The 16,768-nt window shown below is 44.6% G+C and overlaps 1 protein-coding gene across 8 annotated transcripts in view; it reads right to left on the bottom strand.

Annotated features, from left to right (window-relative positions):
* Positions 1-16,768, bottom strand: part of NFX1 (nuclear transcription factor, X-box binding 1) — an 89,074-nt gene that overhangs the window by 59,222 nt on the left and 13,084 nt on the right. For all 8 annotated transcript variants that reach the window (XR_007202217.1, XM_048296887.1, XM_048296865.1 and 5 more), the window contains exon 3: positions 15,184-15,345. Coding sequence is in view for 7 of the 8 variants with exons in the window: in XM_048296887.1 (XP_048152844.1) it covers positions 15,184-15,345 (162 nt within the window). In the remaining variant the exon portion in view is untranslated. The remainder of the gene's footprint in view (positions 1-15,183; positions 15,346-16,768) is intronic.

Genomic DNA, 16,768 nt, shown 5'->3' with positions numbered 1-16,768 from the left:
CACCAGTGTGGTCCATAACAAGCGCCCACAGGGAAGGCTGGCACAGCTGCTGGGGTGCTATGAGTGGCTGGACCGCCTGCTGAATGTAGAACGACTGGTACTAGGGTGCACAGTGTTCATGGATGTGGGGAGGAAGACAAAGCAGGCCGCCTGTGTGTGGAAAGAGAACAACCACTGGAAGACTCATGTCATAGCAGGAGAACCGGCCGACAGCCTGCAAAACACTTGAACTGCACACCATGATATGGGCCTTACAACAGTGGTTGAAGGAATTGGTGAATGTAGTCAGCGATTCCCTGTATGTCGTTGGAGTAGCCCAACGGATTCATGATGCAGAAATCTGGCATACTAACAATGAACATTTGGGCAGACTGCTTATCACATTGAAGCATACCCTGTGACAACGGACACACCCCTACTGTATCCTGCACATTCAGAGCCACCAGTGGAACATCAGGTTGGGAGAGGGCAATGCCCGTGCAGACGAGGCGGTGACCTGTGCCCCCATAGTGCATCTCCCGCCTGCGAGCATTTTTGAGCAAGCCAGATGTAGCCATGATTTGTTCCACCAAAACGCAAAATCCCTGCAGAGACAGTTTAGGATCCTGCTGATAGAAGCGAAAGGCATAGTGCGGGCTTGTCCCCGCTGTAGCCATCACGGCCCGGGGTTGGGTATGGGAGTTAACCCCAAGGGTTTGAAAATGGATGTCACTCACATCCCTGAGTTCAGCCTACAGCGCTATGTCCATGTAACAATTGACACTTTTTCACACTTCCTGTGGGCTACTGCTCAGACAGGAGAGAAGGCATTGCACGTGGAGTGGCATCTGCTCTCTTGCTTTGCAGTAATGGGGGTACCCAAAAAGATCAAAACGGACAATGGGCCAGTAAAACCAGGTTGCCTAGCCAGATTTATGCAGCAGTGGGGGGTAGAACATATCATGGGGATCCCACACTCACCCACCAGTCAGGCAGTGGTAGAGAGAGCCCATCATACACTAAAAGAATATCTGGGCCAACAGAAGGGGGAAGAGATGGAACCAAGTAAACAGCTAAGCAAAGTGCTGTTTACATTGAACTTCCTCTCTCTGGCCAGGGATAGGGAGGAACCTCCAGTGGCAATCCATCATCAGACGGTTTGTAAGGGAATCAAGAAAGCTCTTCCAGGAATAAGTGTTTTGTACCGTAACCCTCGAATGGGTTTGTGGGAAGGTCCCAGCCCAGTGCTATTTAATGGCCAAGGATATATGTGTGTTTCCTCCCCAGAGGGACCACTGTGGGTGCCCAGCAAGTGGTGCCGTGCTACGCATGCAGGACCCCAAAGCGGGAAGGCACAGTCAGCGTCGGCTCCTGAGGAAAGTAATGCCACTACTACAACAGCTGGAACTCTGGGACCCCTGTCCCGAGAAGCCTTGGGAGAGGCTGCAGACGTGGCTGAGTGAGGGGGCTGAGAACTTGCCAGGTCCACCACTCTCTGTGTGGGGGAAATAGCGAGACCCTGTGACGAATGTAGCGGCTGCCCTGGGTGGTTGCTAGTGACTTGCGGTGGTTGTCAGCGGACCCTCTGGATACACAAGCTAACGTTAGAAAGCAGGTGGTAAACATGCCCACCTTGTGCGGACTGTGATCGAAGGCAGAACCAAGAAGGGGAGTTGCGTAAATTCTTGGGTATAGCACCAGACACAGAGGTAGAGTGGGGAATTGTTTTTGACTGTCTTGAGACAAGGGCATTGGTGGACATCTTCGATCGGCTGTCTGCCCATTTAGACTGAGTGAAGGCAGTACGGAGTGTGGCAGTGTTAGGGCGAGAGTGTAGCACACAGATTCATGTCCCATGGCAGCATGTGGTGGCCCCCAAACGCTGGGAAGCGACAAAGCAGCGCTGGGCCCGCAAACATTCTGAGAGGTTTGCTTCTCGTAAGCATCCTAACCGGGTCCCACACAATGTTGCCAACAATCCAAAAGAGACAAAACATGTGGGTCACCCTAGCTAATTTAACGGGGCAAGACTCTGTCTCTGAGCCTGGCCATGCCAGGGGACCCATTTCGCACCTGCTTAATTGGGGTCCCATATTTTAACCCGCAAGCCTTCCGAGGGATGCTAGACAACAGCTCACTGACAGGCAATGCCACAGGCAATGGCACTTGTTCAGGGCTGATCAGACTCAAGCCTGCGCAGCCGCGTGCCTGCTAGCAAGCTGCATTCTTGAAAAGCATCAATGTCACTATGGGGACACCAGAAGAGTTAGATCTACTGGGTTCCACAAACCAAACTGGGGATGGTTACATGACATTCGAGCTGCCCACTACCAGTCAATTAAATGTTAAATAGGCGCCTTTGGGCCACTGTTGACCCTCTTGCAGACTGGTTTCTGAGAAATTACGAGTCCGAAGCAATTTACTACCAAATCAACCTCATGGGTCAAGCCCCGAAACACCTCCCCGGTGGTACGTTCTTAATATGTGAGGACCGCGCGTGGAATGGGGTTCCCGCCAGCCCACATGGGGACTGTGCTACTTAGGGAAACTCACCTTGTTCCATCCAAACCTGCATCAACTCTTAAGTATCACCCACCGCACTGAAACCAGGGTGCGGCATTCAGTCCATGAGCTCAAATGTGAAAGGACTGAAGAGCCCGTCTTTTGGAGTCATAGAATTTGGCTAGCATCTATGTTTTTATCTGGTGCTTCAACAGCTAGGGTGCACGCAACATTACACAAACTTGCTTGCTGGGCGAGGGATGAACTAAACATAACTTCGCAGATTCTTGATGAGCTAAGTGCAGATGTTACTCCTGTTAGGCATGCAGTATTACAAAATCGGGCAGCCACTGATTTTCTACTATTAGCCCACGGCCACGGCTGTGAAGATTTCCAAGGTATGTGCTGCATGAATTTTTCTGACCACTCTGTCTCAATTCACAAGCACCTCTCTGACCTCCAGAGGGGCCTGCACAACCTTCAGGAGACAGACAACCTGTCCTGGGTTGCAGTGTATTCTATTACCATCCTCATGAGCTGTTGAAATCAGGTGGGGCAGTGTTTCCTTGCCTCCTCCCCACAGACTATCTTGCTGTTAATGGCCCATCATTGTCCTGCCGCATGACTCAGAGATAACTCCCTCCGGACTATCTTCTGTTAATGAGCCTAATCAACACCTGGCCTCATGACTCATCACCCCATTGTGAGATGCTCCACCCAGAGGGAGGAACCAAGCATCCCATTGTGGATATAATCTGAAACTCTGAACACCAGAGACAACCCCTTTTCCACTGGATTTCCAGAGGGCAGGAGCTACACAGCCACCACTGGACTTTCTGAGGAAGAGCAGACACCTTTACTACAGGATCACTGCTTCAGAGGACTGCAGCCACCATTCTACCAGACTGCTACCACCACCCTGCCTAACAGGGACTCAGGTTGTATCTTGACTCTGTCAGTTTGAACCAGTGTTTTCTTTCAGTTTTTTTTTCCTTTTCTTTAATTTTCCATTAAATTGTTATTCTGACTTGGTGTCTCCCACTGGTTTGTTTTCAAAATAGTACACGACCCTACTGGAGATTGGCTTAAGGGTCTGGGTATCACTGGATGGCTGCGTACCTTGGTAGTAGAAGGCTGCTGATTGCTATTTGTAGTTATAATAGGCTTAACAGTATTTGGGTACATTTTTTCTTGCCTTAAAGTGGGGCTGCGAAAGATCATCGACCAGGCCTGGGTTGCCCAAAAAGAAAATGGGGGATGTGTAGAGGGATTCCTTGTGGAACAGGGGCATACGATACCACTGGAAAAATTGGACAACCCAGGGTTGCTGAGGAAAAACCCCTGAACTGGCCCCTGGCTGCAGGCAAGCCTGGAAAACACCTGGCTGCAGGTAAGCCTGGAAAGTCCTTGGCAAAGTTATACACTGGTTGGCTCCCCCGTGGATTAGGGGCCATCTAGAGGGACTGGGCGTGAATCTTTGCAAAGTAGATATAAGCTTGTATAGTTAAACAATAAAGGGGAGAACGATGCTCAAATCGTATTGGTGCATGGGTCGTTACTCTGGCTAGCTCTTCACACTCGAGTCCCCAAACCCATTCTACCGAATCTGTCAGTTCAACCCAGTGCACCCCTCCTCCCTCAGAATCTGGGCAGTGAGTCAAAGCCACCTCTCCCTTAAAGTCCAGGCAATGAGCCAAAACAGCTTCTTCCTCAAAACCAGGGAAACTAGACCCTCCGTTTCTTTTAAGTGAGCAAAGAAACGGAGCATGGGTATACCTGAGAATGCTCACTAAAAATAAAACAGGAGATATAATGATCACAGCTATTATAGGCCCTAAACGGGCACCTGTAACTTTTCTGATTGACACTGGGGCACAAATTTCTGCTCTGACAAAGAAAGATGCCCAGAGGTGTGGAATTGTTCCAACAAAGAACCAATATTGTGTTTTAAATGCCTTGGGAACAACAGAATCTATGAATGTGGCCTTAGTCAAGCTCACTTTGCCTGGAGAGGAAAACCAACTCTCTATTAATATGGTGACTGGAGATATTCCAACCAATTTATTAGGGATGAATGCCCTCATTGGGAGGCAGTGGGAGGACTCAGAGGGTCTTCTGTGGTCTTTTGTCACGCCACGTTTTAACATCAGACTGCTCCAAGCCACAGCCTCCCTACCATTCAGCAAAGTAACTAATGTGAAACAATACCTCCTTCCCCTGGGTGCCAAAGAGGGTATCAAGCCAGTGATACAGGAGCTACAAGAACAAGGAGTAATACTTAATACCCATTCTCCTTTCAATTCTCCGGTGTGGCCAGTGCGAAATCCTAATGGGAAGTGGAGGCTGACAATAGATTTTTGCAGGCTGAATGCCAACACAGACCCTCTTACAGCAGCAGTCCCAAATCTAGCAGAATTAATAACATCGATTCAAGAAAAGGCTCATTCAATCATGGCAACTATAGATGTCAAAGACATGTTTTATATGATATCTTTACAGCCAGAAGATATGGACCATTTTGCTTTCACATGGGAAGGACGCAATACACTTTCACAAGGCTTCCCCAAGGGTACAAACATTTCCCCACCCTGGCTCATCACACTTTAGCCCAAGAGTTAGAAAAAATACCCAAAGCTGACAATGTAGCTGTTTATCAATACACTGATGATATCCTTGTGGGAGGAGATGAAATAGAAGAAGTGAGAGATACCCAACAGAATATAATATCCCACTTGGAAAGCCTTGATTTGCAAATTCCCTCAGAAAAACCCAAAACCCTTCACATGAAGTGAAATTTTTGGGAATCTGGTGGAAAGGAGGTATGACATGTATCCCACCTGATACCCTAACCTCTTTAGATCAGATTAAAATGCCTGAATCCAAAAAAGATCTCCAACATGCTTTAGTGTTCTGGAAGAAACACATCCCAGATTTTCCCATAATTGCCAGACCTCTTTATAAGTTGTTGAGAAAAGGGATAAAATGGGAATGGACTGCTTCTCAGGAAGAAGCACTGCAATTGCTGCTTTTGAAGCAACAGCTCACCAAGCCCTGGGCCCTATTCATCCTACAGATCCTTTCCAGGTGGAATGGGGATTTGCCTCCTCAGGGTTGTCAGTACATACACGTGTTGCAAGAATCCCCAACTGCAACAAATGGTTGGAGAATGCTGGCAACACATTGATCCCTTGGGACAGCGACTGTGATTTGTGAGTAAACTCTGGATTTCTCTTCTTGTTCTCGTTTTGCAGTTCCATCTCTAAACTATGGAGGAACCGTGGAAAGACTCATGGCCCTCAGAGCTGCATATGGATATTTATCTTAAACTTGAAAAGATTCTTGAACAACGATTTATAAATTTTAGCTTAATTCAAGCTCAAAAGGAACTGAAACACTTCCTGGCATGGTTGTTTAAGAACTTTTTCTATGTTTCTTGGGATTTGATTCTCACCAAAGACTTTTGGAAGACTGTTTGGACACAGTTAATTCCTGAGTCAGAATATACGCTGATGGACGAATATTTTCATGAATATTATTTAATTACCAAGACTGTTGAACAATGTCAGCTGTGTCCTCGTGAAGGGAAGCGTGCCTCAGGGACCATTCGACCCAGGCCATGTGTGCCGAGCGCTCGCCGAGCAGCAGCGAGGCAGTTCCTGCACGCGGGTGCAGCGGCGTGAGATACACTGTTGGCAGCAGAGCGAGGCGCAGTGGAAGCGGCGCGACCCGGTGGTGCCTGCCTGGCCCCGCGCAGCATGTGGTGGAGCGAGCCCCGTGAACGCCCGAATGAGAGGGGCAGTCCATGGGCGGCAGCCGGTGGCGATGGCAGCGGAGCGGAGCTGTGTGAAGCCCAGGCACGTGCCAGGATGGAGCCGTTTGCAAGGCGCGGGGGGGCCGTTGCTCAGAGGCCCGGCCAAGACGTGGGCACAGCACCAGGCAGTGGCAGCACAGCTGCAACCAGAGGTGGCAGCAGCAGTGGCGCGTGAGGGGCTGAGCGGTGCAGCCCAGCCCAGCCCTCACTGCCTCGAATGCAACCCCGGGAAGCCAAAACCCCGCAGTGAGAGCACGCAGGCACGAGCAGCCCTGACGGCCCCGGCAGCTCTGGCAGTTCCAACACAGGAGCAAGCAAAAGTAAAAACACAGCGAGACAGAAAACAGCAGCCACTTGGAAAAGGGAAAAAATCACTGTAGCTAAGGTTTAGGAATAGTAAAATGGTATAATGTTGAACAAAATTATGGTTTTATAATGAGATATGACAACCAGGAAGACATATTCGTGTATTGTACTGCCATTACAAAAAATAACCCCAAAAAATATATCCCAATCTTAGGAGATAGAGAAGTAGTAGAGTTTAAGATTGTCCAAGGAAGGAAAGGTTTACAAGCAGCAGATGTCACTGGGCCTTGTGGTATTTCTGTGAAAGGCAGTATATATCCTAAAAATTGTAGTCATGTTAGACTATATCCCCATTATAAGCAGTCCATACAGCTGCCCTTTCCTAATCCTACCCTTCCCCTTTATCCTATATCCTATTATCCCCAGTGTATTCCCAATCCATTTTTTCACCCATGGTTTCCCTCAGAAGACCATGCCTTTGCCAATTGTTTCCCCAAAAATCCCTTTCCAATGCCGAGTGGAGGATGACGAGGGTGGGGAAAGAATTTAACTATTGTTGTTAAGCGTTCCAACAGGTACATATGGAAGAAACCTCCTCCTGCCTCAGTTTCCCCACAAAGCATGCTCAGAGAGTCCTGTCTCCCTTCTGTCAGCCTTAAGATATTCCAGAAAAATATCCGTTTGGACATTTAAAGACTCAGGAGGATGGCTTGTTTTGTTTTGAAACTGTTCTTGTTATCTGATGTTTATCCAGTTGTTTTCAGTGTTAAGTTTTAAATCTCTTTTTGTTAAAAATAAACGGATGAAGTGTTGGGGTTCCTCCCCCCTGCCATGTGGTCCTGGGAGAGGGGCCCTGGGGTAGAGGCAGGGCCTATGGGGTTTCCCTACTCCCTGGTCAACCTCGTTCTCCATTGGTTGTTTTGTGTTCCCCTGACTGGGAAGGACCCTCTGGTCCCGTGAATGCTACAGTTCTTGGGAGGGTTGCCGACCAGGCGGCTGGAAAAATAAACATCTCTGAAAATATCTACCAAGAATCGGTCCACGTATTCTTTTCCACGGGCCTCGTTGTCTGACACACGTGTTGCAAGAATCCCCACTGCAACAAGTACACATATGGCAGCGGGGTCCTGAGGGTCCGATGAGGCCTGTTGGTTTTTACTCCCATGGCTTCAAAGATGCTGGAAAAAGATACACTACCTGGGAGAAAGGATTGTTTGTGGTTAGCTTAGCTCTCCTAGAAGTGAAGAAGATTGCATGACAACAACCAATTGTTTTGAGAGGCCCTTTCAAAGTTATTAATCTCTACTGGGATCCCGCCACCTGACGGGGTGGCCCAGAGGGCCTCAGTAAGGAAGTGGTATGCTCAGGTTGAACATGATTGTAGCATCTTCTCAATAACTGAAGGAGGTGCAAAAAATCTGGCAATCCAAGAAACTGAAAATTTGCGGAGCAGCCAGGACAAACCTGCCTCAGTCATTAAAGTAGCCTCTCCTTTTTCCCCCAAACAGTCAGCATTGGTTTACGGATGCTTTTGCCAAGTGACAAGGAAAGGTGTGGAAATAGAAGGCTGTAGCCCTCCACACTTCCTCAGGTGAATAAATTATCACAGAGAGGGGAAGGCAGTGCCGAAGTTGGTGAGCTGATAGCTGTTTGGAGTGTTTTCCAACGTGAGGCACAGAATACTCCTCTTGTCTGTATCTACACCGATTCCTATGCTGTGTTTAAAGGATGCACTGAGTGGCTTCCTTTTTGGCAGCAAAATGATTGGGAAGTTAACAGAATCCCAGTATGGCAAAAGTGGCAAGAAATTCTAAATACTGCAAATCAAGGGAATTTTGCCGTGGGGTGGGTAGCCTCTCACCAGACAGATGGAAATCCAGCAGGAGAGTGGAACAATAAAGCTGATGAATTAGCAAGACTAAGTCCTGTGAAAAAAGATCAAATTACAGAGGACTGGGAGCACTTCTTAGAACGGTTGCATGTAAAAAGACAACACACAGGTGCAAAAGATTTGTACAAAGAAGCCCTTGCTCGCGGTTGGTCTGTTACCAGAGAAATGTGTAAAACAGGCATATCAGCCTGTGAACAATGCCGCAGATGGCTAGAAAGACACCCTTTGGAAGATGACCCTCTGTATTTAAGAAAGGGTAAAGGCTTATGGGATGCTTGGCAGGTAGATTATATCAGCCCCTTTAAAAAGTCAGGAGGTAAACACTTTGCGCTGGTAAGAGTAGAGATAATAGCTGGGTTAGTCCAAGCCGATGCCTTTAAAAGAGCTACAGGAGATAATACTGTTAAAACATTGCAGGGATGGTTTGGAACTTTCCCAAAACCACAAGAAATTCAATCTGATAATGGGTCTCACTCTACTGCCAAAGTTGTACAGGATTGGGCAAAAAGTGGACTTTTCACACCCCTTATTACCCTCAAGCTAACAGGATTGTAGAAAGGACCAATGGTCTTTTGAAATGACTTTTAAAACCACAGGAAGGAAACTGGGATGTTTGGCTATGGGAAGCTATGAAAGGTGTGAATGATAGATGGGGGGTAAACAGGTGTCCCAAAATCACTGCCTTTTGCCCAACAGCTCCAAGCATAATTCCCTCACTACAGGGACCAAATGATCCTAAGAATCCTGCGCACTACCCTGGACAACCTGTTTTGGTAGACCTCCCTACTGTAGGAGAAGTACCACTAGTGCTAAAAAACCCTTTGAATAAATATGCATGGGTAGCCTCTGATGCCCTAGGGAGAGAGCATCGGATACATACACGCTACATAATTCCATCATTCTAATTTTCTGCCTTTTGGTGGCAGACTCTGTTGTGTTTACTTTTCACAGAAGAACTCCGAGGGACATGAAGAAGACCACATAAACCATGATAAGACTAGTGATACTTTTCTGCATCCTACCACAACGCCAGGGCCAAAAGCCAGCTGAGTGGCCATGGTCTGAAGCTACCATTAGGTACACTAGTGCTCTAGGATCCTGTCCCAGAGATCATTGCCTGAACCTAGCCACTGTAGTACTGCACGACTCTGAGGTATACCGTCCAAGTGAATGGGCATGGGACTTGAAGGATTGGACTAGAATCCTAAAAGGAACAATTGGTGAAGAAACTAAGGTAGGATGCAGAAAAGTAGAAGGATCTCTTTACGAGAAAGCTTCCACCATTGCAATCGGCAGAAATTTTCTGAAACCAGATGGGAAAAGCGATTTGTACCCCAACACTATGGACAAACTCTGCCCTACAACAGAGCAGATGTGTGGATGCTAAAAGGCAGGAGCAGAGAAATTTTCCAGCTCTGTAGTTTGTGAAGTTTTTCCTTTCTCATGCTCTAGCTGAGAAACAGAGAAATCCAGCATCTCACAGCTCCTCTGTGAGAAGCTTTCGTTCTCATGAGAACGGGATGGATAACAGTTTGTAAGAATGTAAACCGTTTTTGCACTTGCAAGTTGTTGTGGAAACTGTAGAATTGTTTTCAGTCTTGTAAGAATAATATTTGGAAATGGGTGTCTTACTGCTCAGCCTATCACCTTGAGAGGTGGTGAGTGAATAAGCCAATCATGTAATTTCTTTATTGCGAACTACACTATAAAAGAGGAGAAATTCATTAAATGAGGTCTTAGCTCTGCTTTGGCCATATCATCTGACCTGCCTATGTCGCGATTTCGCCGTTCTCTGGGGGGATAACAGCGACAGTGGATGTGTGACAAGCAAACCCCTTTCACCCTATGCTGTTGTCAGAAGAATGTTGGTAACTACACCTTAGACCCCAGTACCAACAATGCCGAAATCACGAAGCTTTGCAAAAACGAACTAACTGACTGCTGGTATAACTTTACTTTAACCAAACCAACCTATGTAACATGCAATTGGCGAAATAACCCAGCAGATCACCAAGTCTGAAAGGTTTGACTTATAAATTCAAAATAAACGCAGTAGCAAAGCCCATACTGAGTGTAGTAGTCACATACCATGTTATAAATACCCCCCTTGTGTTAGATGAGAAGAATAATGTTTTCCCTCCCTTTATGGTAGCCCGAGGTGATGATGTTACAATACGATGTAGATTAATTGCTGATTTTTTTCCGAACCTATACACAGTTATAGCATTGGACCTCACGGCCGTGTTTTGTTTTGTGAAATTCAAAATCAAGATTGTTGGCTAAACTTAAGTGCTGTACAATTTTCCCATAAAGTCATGAGTGGTAAAAACAACACAAAATACTGGGGGGAACTCAAAGTCGATGTTGCAATACATACCACCCAACCACCGGTTATGCTAAACCCAAGAATTTTTGAAATTGGACCATATATAATTAGGAAATCAGGCCAACAACAAATATTGTTTAATCCGGCATGGTCCCTTAAACAAGCCAAATTGCTGATGCAAAACAATGTCTCAGAAATTCAGCCAGCTTGTTCACCTTTTCTGCAAACTTCCTTCAAGGGGTGGACAACCTGGTTGTGAAAGCGGAACCCTTCTAAGAAACGAACGCAAAGAGACATAACCAGTGTTGTGGGAACAGGACTGGGAATTTTAAATAGTAGTGATTCAGAAGTACTAATGAATAAATTGGCTGCTACAACTAGAGATCTGACTAAATTACAACCACTGCAGTCATCCTTATTAGCCTTGGGAACTCATCAGTGGTTGTTATCAAACATATTACCAAATTGGGAAAAGGTAAATGTGAATGACCACAAATTGATAATTGACACGCTCGATGCTACACAAAACAGCGTTTCTTTGGCTCTCAGCTGCATCCAGGCTCAGTTGCAGATGCAGTCAGTTGCTGCCTCAATTATAAGAGAAGGCAAAGAAGACACTTTTCCTACTGAAATTCGGAAAATAATCTGGGACGGTGCCACTGATTTTGAAAGAGAATTCCAATCCTGATGGAACTTAGTGAATTTTACCTACAATCCCATCACAAACACAGCCACAGCCTTTGTACTAACCATACGTAATGCTTCAATGCATTCGATATTCCCTATCATTGCATTAGGGCTGAACCATGATGGAGCTATTCTCTACCCTTTCCAGCATAGAGAATGGACCTGTCAAATTGGTGAGAAGTGGCAAACTGTTAATTTGGAAACTTGTATTGTCCGGGAACAACAAGGGTTCATCTGTGAAAGTAATGCAGTTAGAGCTCAAGACATTTGTTTGGATACAGAACAAAATAATCTGTCATTTTGAAATTCATCCTAACAAGATTCCTGAAACAATGCTTGTGTATATAGGCAGTGGATGTGCATGCTTAAGAACTGCATGTGATAAGGTAGTTAGAGAAAATTTAGTAGTAGATACTAAAAATCATTCAAATTTTTGTGTTTGTAACTTTACTAAAATCATAGGATGTGATTTTTCATATTTAGCCCCACTTACTTCTTATCACCTTTTACAGTCCAATTACACACTGATCCACCAATTATTGCCTACCCCCATTGGGATGAACCTTACTTTGGTAAAGTAACTGTTGCTTCACCAAGATTTAATTGAAATTTTGGAAAACATCAAGAAAAACGGACAGAAAATCTTGGCAACTGTTCATCACAATGTGAAAGAAATACATCGTGCTCTAGAAAGAGTAAAGAAAGATGCTGAACATGGGTGGTGGGATACTCTTTTTGGGTAGTCACCTACTGCTACAGGTGTCCCGAACAAATTGTGTAATCCCATCATTGTTCTCCTGATTTTAGTTTTGATTGGTTTTATCAGCAATCTTATACATCATGAATTGTAGAATGATGAAACGGTTAACACAATTGACATCTATAATAGATGTACACGATTTGGTCAATATCCCATCCACTGTGAACACCCCTAAGGTTATTGACACGAGACGAACTACACGAGTATTAAAATAAGATAAGATGTGGTAAGAAGTTAGACGTGCATTTTGATTAAAAAATTACATGTGTATTTTAATTAAAAATTACTTATTCCTTCTTTTTCCTTTTCTTTTCCTTCTCTTTTCTTTTCTTATTTTTTTCTACCCTTTTCCGGGATATGCTACCAACATTGATGAGTCCTGAAGACTTCGCAACAACACTATGAAATTGTGCTGATGGAGCTCTCTTGATGACAATCGTGAGTCACGGGGTGGTGTAAGAGATGGTCTGAAGATCCCTCATCTGCCTCACGATCATCGCCAAGGACAGAGATTGAACACAGGAGTCCTGGCCTGGCTGAGGTGGGATGTCTGCCAAGTGTTGCCTGCAGGTGTGCCCACTGGGAACTGGTATGCATTCCTGAGGAAAATTAGTGCAGGTCACAATGGACTGCGCCATCCTTGCTGCCCAGGCGGGAAGGACTGCGCTCAAGCAGAAAGGAATGACCTGTCCTGTACACCTGTCTTGTACCTGTTTCCCAAAGCAACGGGCCCCAGAACAACAGCTGTAGATTTGCTCCACCTCTTGGCCAGTTGCCCCTCGCTTCTGAAAAGGAGTACAAAGGGACTTTCTAAAATAACTGAGACGAGATCTCCCCACAGAAAGAAGGTGAATCTATTGGCAGAAGACCACAAGGACTTTGGTAGCTATATCTGTTGGTAGCTATTCCCACCCCCGTTCTTCCTCTCTACTCTTTTACTTTGTTTTCTTTATCTCTCCCTCTCTTTCTCTCCTCCATCGCATTACTGTGTTGTGGGCACTTAATAAAGGTGCACTGTTCTGATTAACACTGAAAGCCCTTGTGTCCTTTTGCACTCTCAGATCCATAAACGAACCATCACGACCCTTGCTTGTATTAGCGGATCGTGACAGATGGGTAATTTGCTAAGTTGATGCTCAGTAAACTGCTTTATTTTGATTGAATGAGTTGCTTTAAATCTTGCCAATTTTATGATCTTATAAAGTTTTCCAAAAAAGTTTGGTTTTTAACCTCCTGAGAATGTTGTTGCACTTCTCCCGTGTGCCCACCTCAGGGTAAAGTAGTACCTCAAGCCCCTTTGAAATAAACTCGCCAAGTGAGAACTGGGGCTCACCACCAGCCCTACCCAGAAGTCTGACTATGCATCTTCTGCAAAAAGAACTTTGCAACCAAACCTTTCTGCAGGAGATTTACTGTACTGTCTGTACAAGCTTCTGTCAAACATTTGGAAGTAGGTGACATTGTATTTCCTCAGTCTGCCCAGAGACTGAGAATGGCAAATGCTGAACAAGCAGGGTACAGAAAAAAATAAAGCCTACTTCAGGATAATCGTCTTCAGAGTGTGTCTACACCACACAACTGAACTGAGCAGTGGCTGCAATTCAGCCTTAGCTTACATCAGAGCACTCAAAGGGCATAATGTACTGATTTAAGAATTTCAAAAAGTGGTATAATACAAGGAATCTGAAACAGTTTAAGCTGATGACAAAGGCTGAAGCTTTCTATCTTCTCCGAACTTCCTTTCATTGCATGGCATTAGGGATGGATTTCAGAAGTACTTTATCTGAGAAACAAACTAAGAAGTGGTTGAGTAAAAGCAGACAACTAACACATAAAGTATGTCTTCTGCTTGACTGCTCAGCAAAGCACAGATGAGAGATGAGACATTTCTTGGTGTGTAAAAACACAGCCACAGAGCTTTGCATCTTGAGGCACTGATTTCATTGAATGATCTTATGTATCCAAATCTGGAAATTAGTTTCAGCTAGAACACTGGAAAGGATTGAGTTATGAGGATTATATAAGGCATACACAGAACCCCCCAAAAAAATTGATTTAAAACTTGTTTACAGCTTACTGCTTGTAGTGAACCATTTGCACCTTATGGCTAAATTCTGTCTTAAACAAGCTTGTTTAACTAAAAGAGAAACTTTGAACTAAAGGAGAAATCGCTGTTAAGCAACAGATACTACAGATGCAGAGTAGTGGGGTTTTTAATGCCTATTTCCCTCCTGCACCACAAGCCATCACCATGCAGCCACAAAACTCTGAACTCAGAACCTTATTGCAGAAAATTTTTCCAGGCACGCCCAGACACATACGCTCAAGCCCCCTGTTGGACATTGCCTGACTTCTAGAACCTTCCAGAAAGAAGACTGTGCATACCCAGAACTCCTCCTGGAGCAGGTACTGGGGTGTTTACTAGAAGAATCAGGGTTATAAACCCCCCAATTTTTGATGCATATGCACACCCCCATCTCTGATGGACCCAGACCCCTCCTCATGAGCCATGAGTGGTGATAGATCTCTCTTTTCTTCTCTGTTTTTGTCTTTTCAATTTTCCTCTCTTAGGGTGATCACACACTTCAGAATGGCTACAATACCCCTTCTCGAACCATTAAGTGTTTTTCCATGTAAGGTTTCAAAGCAGCTCCAACAAAATTTGCTGTTTTATCAGTTATTTAGGGTTGTTTTGCTTTAATCCACCCCCAGGGGTCCCTTTAACAACACACTTTGTTGCCTTGCCTCAGAAATGGATCACATTGTTATCTTAAACAAGACTTCTAAATAGTTTTCACTGCATAAGAAACACATGAATTTGGATATTGTATATATTTAAAAATATATAATATACATTATATATACAATACATATACATAATATAGAATATATATATAAATAAAATTTGAGACAATACCAACCTTCAGCTTGTGAAGCTGGTGATCGCGCCCACTTCTTAATGCAATTCAGGTGGAATACATGGTAACAATTCTGACAGCTCCACACTGGGGCTACTATTCGGACCACCTCACAGCAAACCATGCACTCATACTTCTCTGTGGTCAGCTGTTCAATCAATGACCCTGCAAATAAAATATATTACCTGTGCATAAAAGAACAGCTAGCCGAGAAACAAAACTCAAATTAAATTCCAAGATTTTATTTAAATTATAACGGACCTTACTTTACCTCTGTGGCTATAAATAAGTTGCTAGTTTGCTCCTGGAAGATTCCAGTTTGATACTTGCTAGGCATTTCTTTAGCTTCAGAGCAGGAAGGAGTATGAGATTCCTATTAAAGTGGCAATGTAAATTCCACTTTGACAAATAGCAATTATTCTGATCTTATGAATTAATTAGTTAGTTAAATTAAATAGTTTTAAGATTGGCAGAAGTTTGAGATTTTACTCACCACTTTATATGGGAAATTTATCTTTGCATACACTTTAATCAAAAAAGATGAAAGCTCTTAAATAGAGAAATCTCTCCCAAGATTACATTTAATTCCTATCCTTAAGTATTCCAAGGAGATGACACAACAAGTATTAACAGCGAAGGACCTGGATTATGGGAATAAGCCCTTTATAAAGTGAGTATTTTAGGAGCAGGATTACTGGGAATGACAGTCAAAAGTACAGGGTCTTTTGAGCCATATGAAAGAACGCAAAAAAGTACTTCGAAAATAAAGCAAGAACCCCACATTAAAGTCAGAACAGCCTGAAAACAGATGTGCAGCCATAAGAAAGGCACCACATAGCTTCATTTCTGTCAGATTAACTCTCATCCACCAAGGTAAGGCTACCAAATACACCTTAAAAATGTTCACAGATTTTAAAATATATTAACTACAAGTGTGAAGTGTAAAAATGTACCATTTTAAGATTACAATACAAATATCAATACAAATGCCAAAGACTGAAATGTTACTATGGTTTATGGCTCAAACATTTTTATGAAGGACTTTTGCCTATTATAATAAAATTGTATAACAAAAACTGCATGGAAGACCATTGTACCCTGAATGGGGCCCCTGGGCTGAGGCCCTCAACTGTGAGTTAAACCACCTAACGGATAGAGATAAGAAAAGTGACACTACTGTTCAAAGCATCTGGGAAATGATGGATAAGACTGGAAGAGCATGCATCCATGGCAGGGATGTCCAGAAGCTTCAGGGTGGAGGTTATAGTCCCGGGTTTATCTGCTGCCAGGCTTGCACAGACCCTACACCAAAGGGGAGAGGAGGAGAAGTTTTGGATGTGTGGCATAGCCTCTAGTCAGAGGCAGCGAACACCCATCCTCTGTTGTGCAGACTTGCCCAGCTGCGGGGCCCAGTACCCCAGGAAAGCCACTTCTACAGGACACCCATGTGAGACACAGCAGAGGGGATGTCATGACCTATGAAAGGCCCCCCATCAAGGGGTCCCCAGACCCTGCACCAGAGAGCACTGCACGTGATGCAACATGATGCAACAGATTCAGTTTTGCAGGGGACAATGCTAAACCTGCC

Source organism: Corvus hawaiiensis, chromosome 1 (assembly GCF_020740725.1).
Source record: "Corvus hawaiiensis isolate bCorHaw1 chromosome 1, bCorHaw1.pri.cur, whole genome shotgun sequence".
In the NCBI taxonomy this organism is placed as follows: domain Eukaryota; kingdom Metazoa; phylum Chordata; class Aves; order Passeriformes; family Corvidae; genus Corvus; species Corvus hawaiiensis.
This window is presented reverse-complemented; position numbering and strand designations above follow the sequence as displayed.